Source organism: Dendrobates tinctorius, unplaced genomic scaffold, assembly GCF_039654945.1.
Source record: "Dendrobates tinctorius isolate UK_male_01 unplaced genomic scaffold, ASM3965494v1 ptg000127l, whole genome shotgun sequence".
Taxonomy (NCBI): Eukaryota; Metazoa; Chordata; class Amphibia; order Anura; family Dendrobatidae; genus Dendrobates; species Dendrobates tinctorius.
The window spans coordinates 3,766,419-3,782,632 of NW_027361795.1; the positions used below are offsets into that span (position 1 = coordinate 3,766,419).

The following is a 16,214-nucleotide window of genomic DNA, read 5'->3' on the forward strand; positions in this document are numbered from 1 at the left end:
TGTTTCATTGCAGCCATTTGGTAAATTCAAAATTTTTTTCTCATTAATGTTCACTCTGCAGCCCCATCTTGACTGAAAAAAACCCAGAAATGTAGAAATTTTTGCAAATTTATTAAAAAAGAAAAACTAAAATATCACGTGGTCATAAGCACCCAGACCCTTTGCTCAGTATTGAGTAGAAGCACCCTCTTGAGCTAGTACAGCCATGAGTCTTCTTGGAAATGATGCCACAAGTTTTTCACACCTGGATTTGGGGATCCTCTGCCATTCTTCATAGCAGATCCTCTCCAGTTCCGTCAGGTTGGATGGTGAATGTTGGTGGACAGCCATTTTCAGGTCTCTCTAGAGATGCTCAATTGGGTTTAGGTCAGGGTTCTGGCTGGGCCAGTCAAGAATGGTCACATAGTTGTTCTGAAGCCACTGCTTTGTTATTTTAGCTATGTGAATAGGGTCATTGTCTTGTTGGAAGGTGAACCTTCATCCAAGTCTGATGTCCAGAGCACTCTGGAAGAGGTTTTCATCCAGGATATCTCTGTACTTGGCCGCATTTATGTTTCCTTCAATGGCAACCAGTCGTCCTGTCCCTGCAGCTGAAAAACACCATGTTTCACTGTTGGGATTGTATTGGGCAGGTGATGAGCAGTGCCTGGTTTTCTCCACACATACTGCTTAGAATTATCACCAAAAAGGTCTATCTTCATCTCATCAGACCAGAGAATATTATTTCTCATAGGCTGGGAGTCCTTCATGTGTTTTTAGCAAACTCTATGCGGGCGTTCATATGTCTTGCACTGAGGATCGGCTTCCGTCGGGCCACTCTGCCATAAAGGCCCGACTGGTGGAGGGCTGCAGTGATAGTTGACTTTGTGGAACTTTCTCCCATCTCCCTACTGCATCTATGGAGCTCAGCCACAGTGATCTTGGGGTTCTTCTTTACCGCTCTCATCAAGGCTCTTCTCCAACGATTGCTCAGTTTGGCTGGACGGCCAGGTCTAGGAAGACTTCTGGTGGTCCCAAACTTCTTCCATTTAAAGATTATGGAGGCCACTGTGCTCTTAGGAACCTTGAGTACTGCAGAAATTCTTTTGTAACCTTGGCTAGATCTTTGCCTTGCCACAATTCTGTCTCTGAGCTCCTTAGCCAGTTCCTTTGACCTCATGATTCTCATTTGGTCTGATATGTACTATGTACTGTGAGCGGTGAGGTTTTATATAGACGGGTGTGTGCCTTTGCAAATCAAGTCCTATCAGTTTAATTAAACACAGCTGGACTCCAATGAAGGAGTAGAACCATCTCAAGGAGGATCACAAGGAAATGGACAGCATGTGACTTATATATGAGAGTCTGAGCAAAGGGTCTAAATACTTATGATCATGTGATTTTTCAGTTTTTCTTTTTTAATAAATTTGCAAAAATTTCTACATTTGTTTTTTTTCATCAAGATGGGGTGCAGAGTGTACATTAATGACTGCAATGAAACAAAGAGTGAAAAATTTAAAGGGGTCTGAATACCCACTGTATGTATATATAGTGGCATGTAAAAGTTTAGGCACCCCTGGTCAAAATGACTGCAATTGTGGACAGTTAAGCAAGTTGAAAATGAAATGATCTCTAAAAGGACTAAATAACTAAATATTAGATGACACAGTTCCTATGTATTTAAGGCAAAATATATATTTTCATCTTTTACATTTTAGAAATTACAAAAAGGCAAATGAGATGATGCAAAAGTTTGTATGGTTAGTACCTAGTAGCATCCCCTTTTTGAAAGTATCACAGCTTGTAAACCCTTTTTGTAGCCAGCCAAGAGTCTTTCAATTCTTGTTTGAGGAATTTTCATCCATTCTTCCTGGGAAAATTCTTCCAATTCTGTGAGATTCTTAGGTTGTCTTGCATACACTGCTATTTTGAGTTCTAGTCACAGATTTTCAATGATGTTCAGATTTGGGGACTATAATGCCCATTATAAAACCTTCAGCTTGCACCTTTTGAGGTAGTCTATTGTGGATTTTGACATGTGTTTAAGATCATTATCCATTTGTAGAAGCCATCCTCATTTCAACTTCAGTTTTTTTACAGATGGTGTTATGTTTGCATCAAGAATTTGTTGAAATTCATTGAATCCATGCTTCCGTCTACCCATGAAATGTTATTTGTGCCATTGGCTGCAACACAACCCTAAAGCATAAGAGATGAACACCCAGGCTTAATGGCTGGAGAATTTTCCTGAAATTCGGTGCCCTTTTTCTTCTACACAGACCTTTTGATCATTGTGGCCAAAGAGTTCTCTTTTAACCTCATAGGTCCGCAGGACTTGTTTCCAAAATGCATCAGGCTTGTTTAGATGTTCTTTTGCATACTTCAGACACTGAATTTTATGGTAAGGATGCAGGAGAGGTTTTCTTCGGATGACTTTTCCAAGAAGGCATATTTGAGCAGGTATACTGCAACTCCAGACACTGCTAAATCTTTTTGAAGGTCTTTTGCAGTCAAGCGGGGGTTCTGACTTGTGTCTCTAACAATCCTACGAGCAGCTGTCACTGAAATTTGGCTTGGTCTTCCAGACTTTATCTTGATCGCCACTGTTCCTGTTAACTGCCATTTCTTAATTACATTTCAAACTGAGGAAAGAGAAACTTGAAAACTTTTTGCTATCTTCTTATGGTCTTCTCCTGCTTTGTGGGCCTGCACCATTTTCAGAGTGCTAGGCAGCTGCTTAGAAGAATCCATGACTGCTGATTTTTGACACAAGGTTAGAGGAGGCTGGATTTTATAAAGCTGGGAATTTTGCATCACCTGGCCTTTCCTAACAATGATATTGAACAAGCTATAACCCTAACAGGATAATTAAGGTCTGAAACCTTGGTCAAAGTTATCTGAGTACACAAATCTCCAAGGGTACCCAAACTTTTGCTTTGGCTCATTTTTCTTTTTGTAACTGAAAATGTAAAAGATGAAATTATATTTTTTTTACCTTAAATACAAAGGAAATGTGTCATATCTAACTTTAGAGATCACTTCATCATCAACTTGCTTAACTGTTCACAATAACAGTAATTTTGAACAGGGGTGCCCAAACTTTTACACTCCACTGTATATATATAGATAGATAGCTCATAATAGCATAGTTTGCTGCGGTTTTTTACGTTTGAAAAAAATAACTTCTTCTTTTAACATTAATGTCTATGAAAAATATATGCAAACATACTAAATGTGCATGTTTTAAAGTGTCAGGTTTTTGTACCCATTTTTTTCCCCTGAAAGCAGTCTCTAGATCTGCTAAAGGCCTAGTTCTCACCAATGCTGTGCTCTACGCTAGATCAATGGGACTCAGGTACAGAGAGAGGTACAGAGTCATTCTAGGTGGGCAAAAAAGCATGATAGTCCAACTTGAAGGTGTACGTCTCGGTACACCCTTAAGTGTATGGACTCTTCTTATATCTCACATTTCATATGTTGGCATAAATAAGTCTTCCTATTCAATACCATCCACACTCGCATATGACCATGGGCAGCACAGATTTTGGATATAAGTACTAACCACCCCTAGACTGTCTCTGGGTAGTAGGGACTAAACGGCATCTGTTCAACAGACCACTAACTTCACAATTGTTGATTGCATCAAGTACCCCCATAGTGGTGATCCCATCTGCCCATATGCTATATACACTACTGATGGACACAATATTAATCTATGAAGCAAAAATGACTAGAAAGACATAATTCTTGTAAGAACAGAGTTTATTTCATGTACATGAGTACTGTATGATGAGTTACATACTTTGATGTCTACACTAACAGAGCACTGGAGAACACTCATAGACGTCATCTAGTACACACAATGAGCAGAAGTTGTATCTGACAACAGATACATGTAATATGCTTCATTAGGGAGTGATACAACGTAATGTCAAATACACTCCTCAACGATCACAAGATGTCTCAGCCACAAGGTGCAGCTATTTCTCAGTGCAGGAGACTTGTTACTATATATATATACCACATTGGGTGTTAAGATTCTGCATAATATACATATACAGCATGAAGCAAATTTCCATCTTATTGAAACTGGGCCTGCCATTTCATTACACTGAAACCAGTGGCCTCTATTGCCAAGTTACAACTGAAAAAAAAGAGAATCAGCCATTATTACAAGAAATTTTACACTTGTGTCTCGAAGGACTCGCCAATGACACCACATATATGGTTGGACGTGTGCAAGCAATATTTTTCGTCATGTCACAATCCAAGTCAGCTTCCACAATATTCCTCACGTTATTAGAGGTAGGTAATCTGTGACCAGCCGTATATGATAAGAGTTGGAATACAGCATCTGGAGTGAAGACCGAGTCCTCAGTCGTATATTACTATGATACAACACTCTAGTATATGTATGCTTTCCTAATCTAAAGAAATGACATATAAACAGTGTGCTTCCATTGTGCTAAGGATTAAATATTGTGCATTCATTACAATTTTTCTCGGGTGTATACTTGCCTATATTAATCTCGAAGACATAAACTATGAAATTATTGCTAATGCGCCACTTCATTCTAGTTCTTCTAGGCACCACTTCATATCAATAGTTTTATTTCTGGTGGGTTCTGCAGATTGTGGCAGGTATGGCTGTGCTAGTCTCCTCTTTTCTGCTGCTAAACAAGTATTGTCGTAATGTCAGGTATCCATATACAGTAAGAAATAGCCACAATTAGGTATTATTCGTTTACAAGACTCTAGTGAACAGTTAGTTGGTTGCTCCAATGCCTGGCGGAGAACACCATGGCCCCGATTTATCTTCTTTTCTGGAGTAAAACTACTTGAAGTGTCACAAAATTTTTGCACAACTCGTAATTAAGCAAAAATGTTATGACTTTTGGTATTTTTATGCCAGTCCCGACCCGGTCAGCCAAGTTTTTGAAAAGTGGTTAGAGCTTGGTTGAGTGTATGGCCAACAAATTTATCATTTATGCCAAAAAGAAGAGTAAATTATAACAGAAATATACTTCAGTCGCAAACTGGAGAACATTTCAGCACACTCTTCATCAAGACTGGCATACAAAACACCGGTCTTGATGAATCGGGGCCATAGTCCCAATGCTTATGGTATCTATACAGTATATCTGCCAATGTGAATGGCATCCAAACACCATGGATGCGGAGGTCCTCCACATCTGATATGCTGCAATGTTTGGGCATGGGTGTGGAGGTCCTCCACAGCTGATATGCTGCAATGTTTGGGGATTGGATGCGGAGGTCCTCCACAGCTGATATGCTGCAATGTTTGGTCATGGGTGTGGAGGTCCTCCACAGCTGATATGCTGCAATATTTGGGCATGGGTGTGGAGGTCCTCCACAGCTGATATGCTGCAATATTTGGGCATGGATGCGGAGGTCCTCCACAGCTGATATGATGCAATGTTTGGGGATTGGATACGGAGGTCCTCCACAGCTGATATGCTGCAATGTTTGGGCATGGATGCGAAGGTCCTCCACAGCTGATATGCTGCAATGTTTGGGGATTGGATGCGGAGGTCCTCCACAGCTGATATGCTGCAATGTTTGGGGATCGAATATGGAGGTCCTCCACAGCTGATATGCTGCAATGTTTGAGGATCGGATGCGGAGGTCCTCCACAGCTGATATGCTGCAATGTTTGAGGATCGGATGTGGAGGTCCTCCACAGCTGATATGCTGCAATGTTTGGGGACCGAATATGGAGGTCCTCCACAGCTGATATGCTGCAATGTTTGGGGATCGGATGTGGAGATCCTCCACAGCTAATATGCTGCAATGTTTGGGCATGGATGCGGAGGTCCTCCACAGCTAATATGCTGCAATGTTTGGGGATCGGATGCGGAGGTCCTCCACAGCTGATATGCTGCAATGTTTGGGGATCGGATGCGGAGGTCCTCCACAGCTGATATGCTGCAATGTTTGGGGATCGAATATGGAGGTCCTCCACAGCTGATATGCTGCAATGTTTGGGGATCAGATGCGGAGGTCCTCCACAGCTAATATGCTGCAATGTTTGGGCATGGATGCGAAGGTCCTCCACAGCTAATATGCTGCAATGTTTGGGGATCGGATGCGGAGGTCCTCCACAGCTGATATGCTGCAATGTTTGGGACACAATAGAGCCATCCAAAGGAGGTGACATGAGAAGCATTAAGTAAAACCTATGCGATGTGGATGAATCATCCTTGAGAAATGTTATTTGGGAAACACTCTGCGCTTATTATGCAAGGAATTCCTAATACTTGCACTATATAAGATATTCACCTTCTCCAATTACAATTATCTATTATCAGATAAGACAATGGGAACAATGAATAAAAAGATACAATCAGAGATTTACAAAGCTTGTAGATGAGTTCCCCATTTATCACTGTCAGGTAACTGCTTTTATTTTCCAGAGTGAGAATGATAGAAGACAAAAGACAGATCTGACAAGTTGCTTTGTTCGACACCCATGCCACCCATGTTGCTGTAAATAGAAGGCCCCTAATGGAAAGACGCACCAGTTCTTTGAAAGTGGAAATCAGTTGGAAGTGGGTTGTCACACTGAAAAAGCACTAATGATCCATCTGCAATGCCTTCAGTACTATTCATGCAACCCTCCTAATATCTGAACTAAAACCTAAAATAATCTTATTGGGATTTATTAGGATAACCCCAGTCTTCTTGCCTTCAATATTTTACCTCCATGTTACACACATGCATCTCTACAATGATAAAAGGTTCTTAAAGGGAAATGATCACCAGGTTCTTGCCACCCATTCTGAGAACAGTATAATGAAGGGGCAGAGACCACGATTCCAGCAATGTATTGCTTATTGGGCTCCTTGATATTATTTTGAAAAAATCACTGTTTTATCTGGTGCAGATCTAGCAGCTCTCTGGCTGCAGATCTCTGTATAGCCCCACCCCCAGCTGCTCATGTGCTGCATACACAGAAAGCTGCCAATAAGAGAGGGCGGCAGTTAAACAGAGCTTGACTACCAGGCAGCAGGTTTACTAGTGATTATCTCCTGCTGATAAAGTCACTGTTTTATCAAAACTATACTAAGCAGCCCAGGAGGTGACATATCTCCAGAATCAGGGACTCTGCCACTTCGCCATTCTGCTCTCACATTATGTGTCAAAAACCTGGTGACAGATTCCCTTTAATTGCATATTATCAGTCTACACTATTACTCCTTGGATAATTTGTCAGAAAGGGCTGTGTGCCTCATGTATGCTTCCAATGAGGTGTCATTTTAAGGGGAAAGGAAATCAAGAACATTTCTTAAGAAAAAAAAAATACAAACAATTCTCACCTTTACCATCCAGTGCTAGAGCTCCTTTGTTAGTCATCGTCCTTGATTTACTTTCTGCAGTGTTGTACATCCAATTACTGGCCCTAGGGGTGATGCTGCCACGTATGACGTAAGAATGCTAAGGCCGGTGATTGGCTGGATCAGTCACGTGAATGTCCGTGACATCATCACTGCATGGAAGTAAACAAGGAACATAGCAAAGTATGAAAGCTTTGGCGCTGGATCGGTGAACTGCTAAATACTGAGGGTAAATATTGAAGGGGTTTTTGTAAATTTGTACTTTTTTTGTAAAATTTTAAAGACCTGAAACCCTTTAAGGTATAGAGGAACATGGTCCACATCAATGTCACTCATCGGGAGCACATTATCACCAATTGGAAACATTATACGTTCCTCCTATTATTGCTTGACAACAGTTCCACTGCTTGAACAGATGTCTTTACCACAGTATCATCTAGTGATTCATTGTAACAGTACTTGATTATAATTATTATTTCCGCAGTATATAACAGTAATCATATGTGCAGCAGCCTAAAGTGCTGGTGAATCTAGTCTCTACATAATCCGCACCTACAGGATCACTTATTTTCACATCTCAATCAGTAACAAACATATTTCCACCTATTATTTTTATTGCTATTTGCTTTTTTTATCCTTTTATTTACAAAGCCAACGTCTTCCATTATGCTATAATTATTGTACCCGACACCCAGTGTTCTTCCTTACAGCTGGGCACAGTGGGGGTGACAGTGGCGTTCTATTGAATTGGGATTTTACAAAACATCTGTGCTTTTTGTCAGGGACGATAACATCTCATCCAGTTTCCTTTGTCCTTTTTTTTCCTCGTGTGCTATTTTAAACCATTGTATTTTTAGGGCAGATTAGATATCGTCTGAGCCGACCTCAGAGACTGATGAGGCATTATACCGAGCTCTAGAAATGCTTCTAATTGGCCCATTAGATAGGACTGGCTTTCTCCCAGGCTATTAATTGCAGGAGATCAGGTGGCTGGATATTATCAGTAATAAGGTTTGGAGCAGGCTTCATCCAATTGATATGTGCATTCCGCCTCTCTTTTGCTTCCAAAGAGGGATACATTCTACATGGCTCTAAAATATACAGGCACATAGAGTATTCTAACCATAACACACAGTGTTAACTAGCCCATTCGCTAGCATTGAACTGTATACACATAGTAAATGACACAAGGCGACAAGCGGGTCTGGAGAAGCCACAGTCACATCCAACTTACTGGAAAAGAAGGCTAATGTACAGTATACAGCAATATATACAACGTATACAAATTAATTCACAAGTTACTAGAGAGACAAAATTTACACAGACATGTACAATATAATATACAATGTAACAATATATATTCATTATACATTTAATTCAGAGTATGCAGTTTTACTAACGTGAAGTCCTAGCGGCTTCAATATTACCATAGGAAAATATTCTGTTTACTGATATTAACATTTGGTACCAATCTCGAGGAGGCTGAAGGTCAGATGTAAGTGATTTCTTCTGCCTGACCGTAAAATAAATATATGTTATGTATGTACTGCAGGCAGTAAATGGGAGTCACCATGAACAGCTGCCAGGGTATCTCACATGGTGCTGCAGGTAACATCACAAGATCAAGTTGTACTAAAAAACAACAATACATACTGAATTTTACAAAATATAGCCATACACTGACTTAGAAATGACACCTTTCACCTCTACTGACATGTCTGTTATAGGAAATACTTGTTTTCCATGCTCAAGAAATAAAAAAAAAATCTGGAGCATTCGCACTTAGAACTCTTCATTGTGATATCCCTCTGTTATTTCTCCTATATTAATCATCTGACAACTTGGTGTTGATATTCCTTTTGGTTAGTAGACAATGGCCCTACACATTGTAATCAATGCAGTGCTAATTGTGCTAGGTTGGTTTCACACGTCCGATATCCAAAGTCCAAATACAGACTGAGCATCGTCTGACCTTAACTCAACCGCTTCATCTATGTACCGTATATCCCGACCCAACCGCCTCATATATGTCTATCTTGATCCATCAGCCTTACCTATGTCTATAGTAAGCCAACAGCCTTATCTATGTCTAGCCTCTTCTATGTCTATCCGGACCTAACAGCCTTATTTATGTCTATCCTGAGACAACAGCCTCATATATTTCTATCCTAAACCAACAGTCAAATCTATGTTTATCCTAAGCCTAGAGCCTTATCTATGTCTAGCCTCATCTATGTCTAACCTAACCCAACAGCCTCATATATGTCTTTCTTGATCCAACAGCCTCATCTATGTCTATCCTAAGCTTAGAGCTTTATCTATGTTTATCCTAAGCCAACAGCCTAATTTATGTCCAGCCTATGCCAACAGCCTCATCTATGTCTAGCCTCACCCAATAGACTAATCTATGTCTATTCTGACCCAATAGCCTCATATATGTTTATCCTGAAGCAACAGCCTCATCTATGTCGATCCTAACCCAACAGCCTCATCTTTGTCTATCCTAACCCAGCAGTCTAAATATGCTTATTCTAAACTAATAGTCTCATCTATGTCTATATTAACCCAACAGCCTCACCTATGTCTATCCTAACTCAAAAGACTCTTCTATGTCTATCCTAACCCAACAGCCTTATATATGTCTATCCTGACCCAACAGCCTCATCTGTCGATCCTATCCCAGCAGACTTGTCTATGTCTATCCTAAGGGTCTCGTTACACGCTTCAATGTCCCAGCGATCCCACCAACGATTCGACGTGGATGTGATCGCTGGGACATAGTTAGCTGATCGCTGGTGAGCCGACACATAGGCAGACTCACCAGCAATCAGGACTAGCGAGCACGCTGGTATCCAGGGTAAACTAAGAGCCGTGCGGCGCTTAGTTACCCACTGTTTAGCCTGGATACCCGATCAGGACCAGAGAGCACGCTGGTATCCAGGGTAAACAGCAGGTATCTAAGCGCCGCGTGGCGCTTAGCTACCCGCTATTTACCCTGGATACCAGCTCCCAGCGTCTGCAGTATGGCGCTGGGAGCTCGCTGATCCTTGGTCTCTCGCTGTCACACACAGAGATGTGTGTTGCCCAGCGGGAGACCAACAATAGATTTATGGCCCAGACCATTAGGCAACGATTAGCGATCAGCCAACTAATCGTTGATCGTTGCTACGTGCCACACACAACGATGTGACATTGCAACGATATCGTTCACAATATCGTTGTGTGTAACGGGGCCTTAAACCAACAGCCTCATCTATGTGTATTGTAACCCAACAGTCTTATCTATGTCTATCCTAACCCAATAGCCTCATTTATGTCTATCCTGACCTAACAGCCTCATATATGTATATCCTAAACCAATAGCCTCATCTTTGTCAATCCTAACTCAGCACCCTCATCTATGTATATCCTAAACCAACAACCTTATCTATCTCTATCCTAGCCCAACTGCCTTATTTAATGAATCACTTGATTTGGGATAGACATACAGTATATGTATGTATATGAAGCTGTGGAACTTTGGTCAAAAGATCCACAACCAGTCCAGAAATATTGGCCATGCAAAACCCAGGCCTAGACTGTACAAAAACATTCTATTAACAAAAGGAATACTAACACCAAGTTGTTAATTTATAAATTTCAAAGAGGAATAAAAGAAGGATGACTCAATGCAGGATTATAAGATGCTTTAGAATAATTATTTCTAGGGTTTTAATTAATATCCACTAAAACAGACATATCAGGTGAGCTCTTGGGTTCTCTTTATAAAAAGAAACAAAAAGCACTGTAAATACTGATTTATCATACTTTTCCATTCCACAGTGTGTAATTTATATGGGTAACCAAAAATGTAGGGACCCTGAGTTATAATATTAGCGTCTAAAGTGCATGTGTACAAGAAAGAAAAACAAAAAAATAACAAAAAGCTAGGAAACATTAACATATTTATCATGCAGGATATTTTAGATTTGTGCCAGCTCTGTTTTAGGCCAATTTGGTGATTTAATAACAATGGTTTAGATAGAACTATTACCCCTGTTCTGGTTGTAAATTTTCAAATAGAAATCATTGCTCAAATCCATAAAGAAAAGAAAAAAATGATTAATTTTTAAAAGCCCTTCCATGAGTTTTTTTTTTTTTCACTAAATCTGTGCACAAGTGTATGTTCTGTAGTATGTGTGAGTGTTAATCTACACATCTACAATTGCTGTCTCTGGAATTCAGTGCCGTTCTGCTCTTCTTTTCAGTGATGTCACCACTCCTCAGACTGTTCAGATCACTCTATGTTCTATATGTTAGTTTGAAATCTCATTTTCAATGTACACCACTGGAGCCTTGTTCTGGTGCTTTATAGGTATAGATTGTAAAAGCCACTTCTGGGTCATGCAGTAAGATTCGGGTAGTCTGAAGAGCAGTGATGTCACTGAGAAGAGGAGCAGAACAGAGTGGGATCCAGGAGAAGGGTACGGTAGGTGAATATATTAATAAATACAAACTACACTACATGCCCATAAACATAGGTTTTGTAACAAAAAAACTTCATAAGAGTGCTTCTTTAAATAATTTACCAATGGATGATGAATGCAGATATGCTCTTCCTACCAATATGTGAAATGGAACAGCATACAGTGGCACATGGAGTGCCTAGGGCTATGTAGTATTAAGTGCCACGGTAGTCCACTGCATGCAGTGCCAATGAGTTCTAAAGAAAAGAAGTACATTTCACAGAGCCAAACTTTGAAATCATGATGAAAACCTTTAAACTCATAGAGGAAAAAAATAAAAGCTTTTCATCAGTGTGCCAGATCAGATTCTCCTCAATTTTTGTCCCATTTTACCAAAGTGGCACCATTTCTCTTATATACACTCCTCAACATTGAAATTGCAACACCAAGAAGGAAAAGTTGAATTTTGAAAATCACAGTATCAATAAATATAGTAATGATGTGCAAATGATAATAAAATGGAAACATTTTCAAAACATCTTGATTTATTCAGTATCACATACACAGTATGAGCGTCACATGCAGAATTACACGCACTTATGCACCTTGGCACTCTATCAATGATATTTATTATTAATGGTTGTCTGAGGAATATTCTGCCACGCTGGATACAATTGGGCAGAAAATCATCAAGATTAATTTTTTCAACACAATAACATCAGACTACATATTACTGTGAGCAGCCTGTATGGCCTAAACTTTCTACTACTATGGCCTGCATTGTCTCCAGACTTGCCTCCCATTAAGCACATTTTGTATATTCCTTGATCAGCAACTGTAAAGGGAGCTGCCAGCAGCAGATCTTGATGACTTGCGTGCCAAGTGCATCGAATTTGGCAGACTAGCCCTCAAACAACCATTGATGGCTTCATTGATTTACTGTATTTCTGTGTGTTTCCATTTTTATCAGTTCTGTTCGTTCTATATGTCCATGACTTCCTTCTTGGTGCTGCAGTTTTAATATTGAAGATTGTACATATACATTTTTCAAACTTATCCTACTGATTAAAAGGACAGTACTCGGACATACAAATGCCATTCGAATACTATCCATTTTTTTTAACATACTCCCGCACTTGGGCGAGTTTGGACAATGGATGACTTAATATGCAGCTATATAGCTCTAAAGTCTCTGCTATGTCCATGAGGCATTATAGTAATTACACCGTTGCATCTCCTTTTGAAATATAAAAATATTAAACTAAATAGTGCTTTAATCTTCCTTTGTAACATACTTATTGGAATCTAGATTGTGAGTCGAAATGGGGACAGTGATGATAATGTTTGTAAAGCGCTATGGAATATGCTATATACAGTAAGCAAATAATAAATAAAATATATACACTTTGTAATATGTGTGTTTAGAGTTATAGACTTCATTTTAAAGAGGAAGCATCGGGAATCTGAAATCAACTTAACAATAAATATTAAAAATAAATACAATTTAATTATTTCGTTTTGCGAACTATAGCTGGAATTTTGAAAACGTCTTAAAAATTATTATCTCCAAACATTGATAAATAATAGTTATATTTTCTTATTGTATTATATGTTCAGTATTATTCAGACCTAAATAGGTTCTATATTGGTTGTGCTAATAAAGTATGCAGGTTATCTGGACCCGCACGTGTGCTTGGTAGTCATGTGCAAACACCTCCAAAAATGTAACCGATGGGTTGATTATGTTTCAGACCTGTGTAATAACGTAAAGTATGCAGTGCTGTACACACTCAGATTTATCTCTATTTGTGGCGGGATTGACAAACTCACAAAACAGACGCAAATTATGCCTGAAGTCCATGATTTGGAGAACACTGCAATACAGATGACATTTTCTGATGTGACGGAGAGGTGTTGGGATGAAACATCCTCATCTGCTTTGGGACACAAGCAATCCATTGCTTTGTCTGGCCTTTGCAGGGAAGTGTTTTAGAAAGTGCTATAATTTACAAAACATAATGTTTAATTGCATTTGACAATATGGTAGGATAAGCCATAGAGTAGGATCACGATTCTGATTCCGGAGTGGTTGCCATTAGATATCCACTTCCATACCGCCCATTTGATCCTCCGCCCAAATCCAAAGGAGAAGCATTTTCCGGGCCTAAGTATGTGCGGTGAGACGGCATTGGCGAGGGGGTTTCACTAGGCACTTTACTCAAGATAAAGCGAGTTTCATCATTATCTTCTAAATTCGAGATATCCTTCATCATACGGCCTTTCTTGTATGACACAGATAATCTGTTGGAGCCATCGGGTATTAATTGAAATTGCCAAAGAATGAAGATAAGAGGCACTGGTAGGATTGCTAGTATTATAAGACATATAAGTAATGACAAAGCCCATGTAGGATACAACAGATATTGTTCTGCAGCCTGAAAAAAAAACAGTATTGTGATATTAAACCCCAGAGACAATTCACAGACATAAAAAATAATTGGAAAAACCTGTCTTTTCAACCAAACATATGAAAAATGAGGATGATTGACCTCATGGAGATCAACATCCAACACTGCAGAGACACCATCACGTGTTTCTCAACGCAGTGATTCTAGAGCACTGCCCCATCCCTTATGGGAAATATGCAAAACAGAAGCCGCGGAGACACCATCACATGTTTCTTAACGCAAGCAATGACTAGCCAGGTCTTTCACCAGGAAGGAACAACCACGGGAAGGGCAGTCTCCAATGAAGGAAACCACCTATGCCAAAACATGGTATCCATCCACAGACAGCTGTTTCGGGGTATTTGCCCCTCATCAGTGTGGAGTAGGAAACTGGCTAGTAGGAGCAATGCCTAGTAAAAAGACTGCGAAAATGAGGATGAGTGACCTCATGGAGATCAACATCCAACACTGCGGAGACACCATCACGTGTTTCTCAATGCAGTGATTCTAGAGCACTGCCCCATCCCTTATGGGAAATATGCAAAAGCATGCAAAACAGAAGCCGCGGAGACACCATCACATGTTTCTCAACGCAAGCAATGACTAGCCAGGTTTTGCAAGCTTTTGCATATTTCCCATAAGGAATGGGGGCAGTGCTCTAGAATCACTGCGTTGAGAAACACGTGATGGTGTCTCCGCAGTGTTGGATGTTGATCTCCATGAGGTCAATCATCCTCATTTTTCATAGTCTTCTACTAGGCATTGCTCCTACTAGCCAGTTTCCTACTCCACACTGATGAGGGGCAAATACCCCGAAACAGCTGTCTGTGGATGGATACCATGTTTTGGCATAGGTGGTTTCCTTCATTTGAGACTGCCCTTCCCGTGGTTGTTCCTTCCCGGTGAAAGACCTGGCTAGTCATTGCTTGCGTTGAGAAACATGTGATGGTGTCTCCGCGGCTTCTGTTTTTCAACCAAACAGACATCCGCTGACTCGAGAGGCAGGAATTACTACTACATGTGACTCAAGCCAAAAATCAAAATGTGACCTAGTCCTGTGCAGTGACTTCAATCTCTCCGACTCTCACTTTTTTTTTCTGGGGCAGTAACATTATTATAGACTGTAGGACAAACGAATAGAGTGGTGTAAAAAAAAAGAGAATATCATCCAGCGGTAGCCAAAAAAATTAAAAAAAATATGATTTATTGATCACATTAAAAACTGTAGTAGCAGGTCACCAAAAGAGATCCACAGATATAGGAGAAGCAGACCAACTAGTTTCAGCTTAAAGCCTTAATCATGACGTTAAGCTGAAACTAGTTGGTCTGCTTCTCCTATGTCTATGGATCTCTCTTGGTGACTTGCTACTACAGTTTTTAATGTGATTAATAAACTATATATTTTTTTATATTTGTGGCTACCGCTGGAGGATATTCTCTTTTTTTCTGCTATTTATCTCTATGTCTGAGACTGGGATGGCTCCATGCGCTGCCTAACAGATGAAGACTGTGAATCAAAGTTTGATGAGCTGACTATTCCTGTACCCCATATATTTCCCTCTGTTTTCTAAATGAATAGACTGGTGTAAAAAAAAAGTAATAAAAGTCATACTAGGTGAGAGGGAGAACCGTGATAAAATCTTAGAATAAAGCTAACCCTATAAACAATGAACCACACAGTAAGTAGTAAATTATATGCAAAAATTACAGTGCTAAAATCTAGCGTTTTTGCACCATACCAGAGTAAAGAAGGACGGTGCGGCTTTTGCTTTTGAAAGCTCAGCCTAACCTTGCATCACATAGTTTCCCAATTAGTGTCATGTAATACTACATTTATTTAGGCAAGAATGCATGTAGCTGCAGCATAATGTATTTGGCATGAGTTTCAGAACCAAGAATGCAACAATAAACTGATTGCTGGGCCATCTTTACTTGAAAAAGGGCTATCGTAGTAAGAAAATCTTTTTAGAAAATGCTAAACATAAAAA

At 39.9% G+C, this 16,214-nt stretch overlaps 1 protein-coding gene across 2 annotated transcripts in view; it reads right to left on the minus strand.

Moving 5' to 3' along the window:
• Window positions 1-3,723: 3,723 nt before the first annotated feature.
• The window catches only part of SLC6A17 (solute carrier family 6 member 17), a 126,518-nt gene continuing 114,027 nt past the window's right edge, over window positions 3,724-16,214 (minus strand). For both annotated transcript variants that reach the window (XM_073542435.1, XM_073542436.1), the window contains one exon: window positions 3,724-14,214. In XM_073542435.1, the coding sequence (XP_073398536.1) occupies window positions 13,846-14,214 (369 nt within the window). In that variant the 3' untranslated portion in view covers window positions 3,724-13,845. The remainder of the gene's footprint in view (window positions 14,215-16,214) is intronic.